Source organism: Spodoptera frugiperda, chromosome 21 (assembly GCF_023101765.2).
Source record: "Spodoptera frugiperda isolate SF20-4 chromosome 21, AGI-APGP_CSIRO_Sfru_2.0, whole genome shotgun sequence".
In the NCBI taxonomy this organism is placed as follows: Eukaryota; Metazoa; Arthropoda; class Insecta; order Lepidoptera; family Noctuidae; genus Spodoptera; species Spodoptera frugiperda.
The window spans coordinates 5462867-5471555 of record NC_064232.1 but is presented as its reverse complement, the minus strand read 5'-3'; the positions used below and the strand labels follow the sequence as shown (position 1 = coordinate 5471555).

The following is an 8689-nucleotide window of genomic DNA, read 5'->3' as shown; positions in this document are numbered from 1 at the left end:
AAACTAGCCAAGCTAGGTTACAGAGGGGACTTTACGTTACGCATATGCCCAACTGCCTATAGTGTAGCTGCAGCGACGGCGCCAAAAGTTCTAAATTAATTCTCTAGCCCGTTTAATCTGCCTCTGGTAAAAACAGAATAATGGCGATTACACATAGTGCGTCCAGAGCTGCGGACTACCTAGCGGGTTTACCGGGGTGATTATTAGTCAAAAAGAGTCTGACATTCCCTCTCACCTTGCCCAAGTCGGGAGAAGGCATTGAAGGATTCCCCCCCCCTCAAAAAGGTCATTACAGGTAAATAAAATACATAAAGTATTCAATTTTTTATTTACAATATAATAACAATAAAGGTACCTAAATATCTTCAGTAATAGAGTAGGATCATTTTTTTTTAATGTCCGTCTGGTAGATTATTTTAAAACATTAGACACGTACTTTTTCTTTTCTTAAACAATAATTCATTGCTTTCAAATATCGTGTGACGTCACGATTTACTATATTTTATAGGGTAACGTGACGTAACGACCTCCCGACTCCTAAACTTAACTCCGTTTTATTTAACAGCCACACTCAGAGACATTTATTAACGTCGTTAATGAGTACTTAATCTGTTCCTTAGTAACGATTTTGTACCGAAAACAGTTGCTACGTATTGGGTATTAAGTAACCATTAAATTACTTTGAGTACGGCATTATGGCAAAAAAAAAAAAAAAAATACGTGTCTAATATTTTTGAATAATCTAACTGACGGACTAATTAGATTTTTAATTTTCATACCCTGTCTACTACCCTATTGCATACGAACATTTATGCTATCAGATACTTTTATATACATAATAATGATAACTAGCTATGGTCATCAGCTTATGTCAGTAAGTATGAGAAAAAATAATATGAAAATTTTAACTAATTAATTTCAAAATAGTAAAAAAATACTCACCTAAAAGAAAATAGAGGCATGAACATTATTAATATTACTATTTCATTGGCAACTTTGACTGAACCCCTGTATTAGGGGCCCAGTCAAAGTTATACGGCCCCTAATGGACCTATTTACCTTGGGGCTTGTTGACTTAAATTCGTTAGATATTAAGATTTAAAGTTGCATAGGCTCCTAGGGCCCAGTCAAAGTCATACGGCCCCTAATGGACCTATTTACCTTGGGGCTTGTTGACTTATATGACTTAAATTCGTTTGATATTAACTTATAAAGTTGCATGGATCTCAAATAGGTTAGTTTCCTACTAGTCAAATTCAATACTTCTTTCGAAATGTTAAAAACAACATTTTCTATTAATTTTTACGTAATAGCAGATTTATTCTAAAAAAAACTATCAGAAATATTCGAAAATTAAGTAAATCATAAAATCTATGAATGAAAGTATAATTAGTTTTTAATATAATTCTTGTATTGAAAAGTCGAAATAATTTATTTTGACTGAGGAAACTATCCAATTGTCCTGCTTGTATTGGGGCCCTGTTAAAAACGACTTAAATTCGTTAGTTATTAACCTTTTACTACTTAGGGGCCGGTTAAACAGTGACTTAAATTCATCTTAAGAGTAGCTACAAGGTTTAATTTCCTGCAGTAATTCGAAAACGGTCTCAACTAGTTTAAATTTCATACTGAACGTCACTCTCCGCGCGTCGACTGAACCGTAGAGCATGTTGAATGTGAATACTCCGGGGAAGAACTGCAACAAGGGTATTTGGTGTTATCTTAAGGTCTAATGTGGCTGTGGGATGATAGAGTAGGATTCAGTGCCGGATTAGCCTTATAGCATGAGCTTGTGGTGATACATGACAAGTGACAGATAACAGAAGTCGCACATAGACGATCGACGAGCAAATCAACGGATGACGTCATAAATATCCTGCATCGCACATGTGAATAAACATGGATAGAAAATCCCAACGAACAACAGTTGGGCAGAAAGCTCGCCAGGCATGATCACCTCGCCTGGTCGGAGGATCCTCCTTTTCTTAGGGAACTTTACTCTCTGTTCCCTAAAAGCCTTTTTGTAAACGTTCTGGTTTATGTACACTTGTTAAGACGCCCGCTTCTTATGCATAAGAGTGTGGATTCGGAAACTACCAATGCAAGTGTCAATGTGACTATTTCCGAGTTAGACACCACTGACAAACGGTGAAGAAAAACATCATAAGGAAACCTGGGCTTATAATTTCCAATTATAAGTTTGAAATCGCCAACCCGCATTGAGCAAGCGTGGTGATTAATGCTCAAACCTTCTCAGTGTGAGAAGAGGCCTTTAGTCAGCAGTGGCCTCTTATAGGCTGTTGATGTACGTATGTGTGTGTGTCTATCGGTTTGTCCGCCTTTTACGAGTTGCAAGCGTTATGTTCTCCACTCTTCTAGCTTACTCTATAATATTATAAGATATACGGACCTTCAAACCTGGTTGTGAATCGAAGTTGATCTCATTTGATTGTTCATTGCATCTCAGCAGCACCGCGCGCTCCGGGTTTATCATCATGAGTTGGAGTTTCGACTGAAAAAATAGTTTTGTTTAATCGTTGCCCCACGCTAGGTTTTTCTCCTGTGTCGTGGGTGCGTTTATAAACATACAAGTTCACATACACATGACACCCGGATAAGAAACAAACAATTTGTAGATCAAAAGCATCACCTACTACGATCCATAGATATCTTTTTTTTGAGGTGGAAAATCATCCAATGACTTCTACTGCCTTGGGCGAGGCGAGAGGGAGTGTCAGACTCTTACTGAATAAAAACTACAGTTGCTTAGGACTGGGTTAACCATTAATTCAATGACTCGGAGTACAGTGGTAAGAAGGCTTTATTTTATTCGATACATACCGCTCGTTTCATATCGACGCTTTCCCTGCATTGTAGGACGATGTTCCGGTAACCTGCTGACTGATTCCATCTGAAAACAAACCATCTTAAATCAGGGATTTAGAAGACTGGGAAGGGAGGTAAATGGGCCTCCGGTAACCTCACTCACACAACGAAACACAACGCAAGCATTATTTCACGTCGGTTTTCTGTGAGGCCGTGGTATCACTCCGGTCGAGCCGGCCCATTTGTGCCGAAGCATGGCTCTCCCACACTTGGTTTGAATTGAATAATTATTTTATTGTGTTGGAAAGTCTATTTATTCATTTTATAAACTATGTTATTCTTTTTACGATTTTTTTTCTACGAATATCACTTTGTTGCTTCGACGGCATTCTCACTGCATCACCTAAAGGTTGGCTAGCAAGAATGCCTATGGCATTAAGCCCACCGTTGTACAATAAAGTTGCAAAAAGTTAAATAAAAAAATATCGAGGGTTCACGAAACCGAGCAGCCGGTGAATTTTATTTATTTAATTCAAAAGTTACAACGGCAGACAACCAATTAAAGCAACTTACATACATAACTAAAACATAATGAAACAGGAATTAACAGCATTCATAAGTTCGCCTCGCAGTACTTCAGGCATTCCGACAAAATCTCCTTCCATCCATCCACGAACAGGGGCCTTAGTCTGCTATTACAATTGTGTCAGAATGGTCGATCAGTGATCAGTGCAAGAGGGACGGAGCTATACAACCTACATAGCTCCGTCTCTCTCGCACTGCTCAGTGACCATTCTGACACAATTGTAATAGCAGACTAAGGCCCCGGGTCATTTGTTGGATTTGCATCCAAGAGACCATTGAAAAGGTGGAATCGCGCGGAAGAATCTAGTCAATCCCCAATGCCCTTACCTGCTAGACTGGAAGTTATAAGCCCTGGAGAGGAACGCCATGGCGTGGTACGTGTGCCGCTCCATCACCCACTCCTTGGGAGACGAGCCCTTCACGTGGTTGTGGCCGTCGAAGTCCGGGAAGAAGTCGCAGGCAGCTTCGCGCATTATCTGTGGAATTCATTGTGAATTTTAGTAAGTCTAATTTAAATATTATAACTGTATTTTAGTAAGTCTAATTTAAAATATAATTGTATTTAGTAAGTCTAATTTAAATGTAACTGTATTTTAGTAAGCCTGATTTAAATGTAACTGTATTTTAGTAAGCCTGATTTAAATGTAACTGTATTTTAGTAAGTCTGATTTAAATGCCTCGTTAGCCGAGTGGTCGCAAGGACGTCTGGTGAAAAGTGGGTGTACCGGACAAGGGGTCTCGGGTTCGATTCGCGGTGGCTAAAGTGTTACTGGGCTTTTTTCAGTTTTTCTCAATTATAATTTCTCAGTAGTAGCACGGAGTTTGGAACTGTGTCCAGTATATGGCAATAGGCTCACCCCCTATTACATGGGACTTATAACACATATGGTGAAAAGTGGGTGTACATTGTATAGCGGCATTACGTGCCGTAATGTACACCTCTGCCTACCGCTTCGGGGATTAAAGGCGTGACGTTGCTTTAAAACCAAAATATATACATACCCGAACCAATTCCTTCACGGAATACCGTTTGTTGAAGTGCTCAGACAGGGCCGCGGTGGACGCGTTGGCAATGGACTTCAGCTTCACCCAGTTACTCACGCATAGGAACGTCACGGTCACGCAGAGGCCGGTCACCGTCATCAGCACGCCGCGTCTGATAAAGATATACATTAATTTATTTCTAAATACATGGTACAATGAGATCTTACATTTAACAAAGTGTTGGAGAGCCATGCTTCGGCACGAATGGGCCGGCTCGACCGGAGTGATACCACGGCCTCACAGAAAACCGTCGTGAAACAACGCTTGCGTTATGTTTCGTTGTGTGAGTGAGGTTACCGGAGGCCCAATTCCCCCCTTTCCAATCTTCCCAATCCCCGATTCCCGAAGAACCCTTAAATTCCTAACCCCCAAAAAGCCGACAACACACTTGTAACGCCTCTGGTGTTTCAAGCAATGCCCAGCCACCGTCTCTGTTGAAGTTGGGACGGCGACTTATTTCATGGCTTCACGTACTTTCCACGGTACAAAGTATTTCTCCCTCGCTAGTACGGAGACCTTGTCGAAGCGGAGGAAGTGAGCCGTGCCCGCGCCACAAGCATGCTCGGCTACTACCGATGTATGGGTGTCCCTGTTTTTCACACAGCATATGTGTTCCTTGAGTCTGGTTGTGATGTTGTGATGTTGCGGCGAGTTTCCCCGATGTAACTCGAGCCACAGTCGCACGGTATCATGTATACCCCGGGAACTGCCAGTGGATCCTTGTCCTTAGGCGAGCGTAACAAGTTTCGTAATTGACCGGGTGAACGAGAACGAGTCTAACGAGCCCACATCGTCGCGCGCGCCGAATAGTACGCGTGATTCCAGGCAGAGGGCGCGATGGGCGCCAAACTCGAGTCAAAAACACAATCGCCGCGTCGTGTGTAGCAGAATTCTGCACATAAATATGAGCCTCTTAGCATGGCTTGAAACTAGCCGAGTTCCTCGTCAAACAGTTACGTAAGTAAGCCATAACATAATAATTAATTTAGTATGTCTCACAAACGTTACAATAAGTTTTTTATATGGGTAGATGATAAATCCCATACTCGAGCTGAGCATTTTCCTTGCACAGCCACGTAGCTAAGTATCAGCGGAAACGGTCACATAGTTTCTCAGCTTAACTATTACTTATTCCTCCTATCCTATGCTCACTATATGTCCTATGTAGATAGCATAGCTGGTGGAAAAGCATTCTTAAGAAGGACTAACAAGAAACACCACTTTTTAAAGGATAGATATGTTACAAAAGGATATGGTAAAATACACGAAGCACTCACCCATCTGGATCCGGTTTTATATCCCACCCTTGGTAGGGCAGGTTACTGTACCTCAACGTCCCGATACCAATGGGCCCTGTAAAGAAAAATTACATAACATCAAAAAGACCCTGTAAAAAAGCCCAGGTCTCACACCTTAGTTTTCCTAAAGTAAAAAGTTGTGTGATTCAAAGTAAAACAAAGTCGCAAATAAAATAGATCGACTTTTTCGATTTTTGGGCTTCTTGTTTTATCCACAACGAAGTTATAGGCGGTCGCAATTAGTCTGAATGGCTTCGAGAAAAGGATTGTTTTCAGAATTATTGACTCGAATTGGCGGGGAGTGCCGTGTCCCCAGATAAAAGCGTAAACAACAGGAGTGATAGTGATATAATGAGATTGTGTTGTGTTTATTGTATGGAATAAGCCGGTAAACGAGCAGACGGATCTCCTGATGGTAAGCAATCGTCGCCGCACATGGACATTCGAAACACCAGAGGCGTTACAAGTGCGTTGCCGGCATTTTGGGGGTTAGGAATTTAAGGGTTGAAGGGAATCGGGGATTGAGAAGATTGGGAAGCGGGGTAATTGGACCTTCGGTAACATCATTCACACAACACAAGCATTGTTTCACGTTAGTTTTCCGTGAGGCCGTGGTATCACTCCGGTCGACCCGGCCCATTCGTGCCGAAGCATGGCTCTGCCACACTTAAAGCCGTAGCCACATTTTAGCCGTGTGAGTTACCAGAGGCCCCTGGTGTTGCTGGTGTCCATGGGCGCTTCTGTAGCCTTAGTACACTCGCCGGCTCTAATAAACCAACCAACCAGAGCCCCGAACGCACTCTCGTTTCGATTACTTTAATCGTAAAGCAAACTAATACTATGGGTACTGATTGCTTAACCATAAGGAGATCCAAGTGTTCATTTGCGGTCCTATCCAATTAAAAATACTGACGGGCATACAATGTGCATGTGAACTTGTATGTTTGTAAACGCGCCTACGACACAGGAGAAAGTCCTAGTGTTGGGCAAAGTTTTAATTATTATAATTATCAAGAACTGGCAAACCCGGCGAACTCCGTTTCGCCACCAATGATTTTCCCTGGTTTCCTGCTTTTTTTTCCTGAATTTTCTTTGCTATAAACCTCACGGAGCCCGAGACCTTTCCAACGAATGCAAAACCGTGGATATCGGTTCGTGCGTTCTGGAGTTATAGCGTCAGGAAGGAAAACCCGACTTATTTTTATATCATACATAGATAATTAAAATATATACTCACAAAGAACACCAGTTCTGAACTGTATAGTAAGCTTATCTTCATTAAATTTGTAATCGTTCACATAGTTGGATGTCCAGATTTTGCGCTCGTCATGCCACTGGCACACCACGGGCGGCTCGTTCCACATCACGTCTTGTGGGAGGCTGGAAGAAGGTTCTTTTTTAATGCAGGTTGGCGTTTGGTGACTGTATCGCCTGATGATAAGCAATGATGCGGCCTACGATTGACCACGCCTGCCCATAAGGCACAAATACTCTGGGAATGAGTTCCACTCATTGATTTGTTTTGAAGGTTTAAAAAAATTAAATGACCATGTAACGAGCTTTAAGTTACTGGAGGCAATCCCTTTCTACTCAAATGCAAACAACGTGCTTGTCACTCCTCTGGTGTTACTGGTGTTCATGTGCAACTACTGCTTACCGTCAGGTGATTCGCGCGCTCATTTGCTACACTATACCACAAAATGATGTTATAAAGTCATCACAGTCCACTGCTGGACTATGAGCCTCCTTTACATAAGAGGGTTTACCTTAACACATTGAACGCCGTGGTGGTCACCGGTGACCAAGGTTAGCGGAGGATTTGCCTTCAACAGTTTTCTATTAACTTGGACTTGGAGATTAAGTCTTTGACTGCCAATAGAAAACTGTAGACAACTCTCGATGAGACACCAGTTTAAAACATTCAGAGTTACTTGTATCATCAAGCTATTGTCCTGTCACTGTCAATTTGGTAGTCTCCTTATCGGGTAATATACACCCACTGGAAGAATAGCGGTGGCGAAAATGGTATATTAAATCTATACCGTCACCTAGTACTATTTTGACATTTTTATGTGATAAACCCACCACATACCGCTGCAACTTCTGTGCACCGGGATTTACAGTAGATACAACCATGAAAACACCGGAACACTGAAGTCCGGCGCGTCCCAGGGACATGGATGACTGTCTTGGATCCCGCAACGAAACAAGTCAGAAGATACTATTAAAGGAGAAGAAAAGGAAAATGATAGTTTCCACTTCCCTCGTAGAATTTCATGCAAGAGACAGAATAAGCCTATTAGTCTTGGATCCAACTATTTAAACTTCCGGAGCTGCGGACTACCTAGCGGGTTTACCGGGGCTCCGGTTTGAAAAGCAGGAGTAGGAATGGGGTGGTTTTTAGTCCGTAAGAGTCTCTCACTCCCTCTCGCCAGGCCCAAGGCAGGAGAAGTAATTGGATGGGGAATCATCCCTAAAAAAAAAACTATTTAGACTTACTCAATAAAAACCATGGCTAGCTTCTCATATTGGGCCTCAGTCCTTTTGATCTCCTGCTCGATCTCCTCTGGGGTCCTAGTGACCCCCGGCGGTGGGGGCCCAGGCGCCTTGTATTGTACCTGGTACTTTACAGGCACCAGACATTTCGGGAGTTGTACTGGAACAAAGATATATTGTAAAAATATATTTCTTACTAGCTACTTCCGCGCGGTTTCACCCGCTCTGCTCGGCTCCTATTGGTCATAGCGTAATGTTTTATAGCCTATAACCTTCCTCGATAAATGGACTATCCAACACAAAAATAATTATTCAAATCGGACCAGTAGTTCCGGAGATTAGCGCGTTCAAACAAACAAACTCTTCAGCTTTATAATATTGGTATAGATTTTTGTAAATCCCCTGTGTATGTACTATGTACTGGTTTATTGGTTAAGTCG

The 8689-nt window shown here is 42.0% G+C and overlaps 1 protein-coding gene across 3 annotated transcripts in view; it reads right to left on the bottom strand.

Annotated features, from left to right (window-relative positions):
- Window positions 1–1421: 1421 nt before the first annotated feature.
- LOC118280363 (dynein axonemal intermediate chain 7 homolog) overlaps window positions 1422–8689 on the bottom strand; it is a 43116-nt gene continuing 35848 nt past the window's right edge. For all 3 annotated transcript variants that reach the window (XM_050701889.1, XM_050701890.1, XM_050701888.1), the window contains 8 exons: window positions 8253–8409; window positions 6991–7133; window positions 5733–5808; window positions 4414–4567; window positions 3739–3887; window positions 2842–2911; window positions 2411–2512; window positions 1422–1696 (listed from right to left, as the gene is read on the bottom strand). In XM_050701889.1, coding sequence (XP_050557846.1) covers window positions 1559–1696; window positions 2411–2512; window positions 2842–2911; window positions 3739–3887; window positions 4414–4567; window positions 5733–5808; window positions 6991–7133; window positions 8253–8409 — 989 coding nt within the window. In that variant the 3' untranslated portion in view covers window positions 1422–1558. The remainder of the gene's footprint in view (window positions 1697–2410; window positions 2513–2841; window positions 2912–3738; window positions 3888–4413; window positions 4568–5732; window positions 5809–6990; window positions 7134–8252; window positions 8410–8689) is intronic.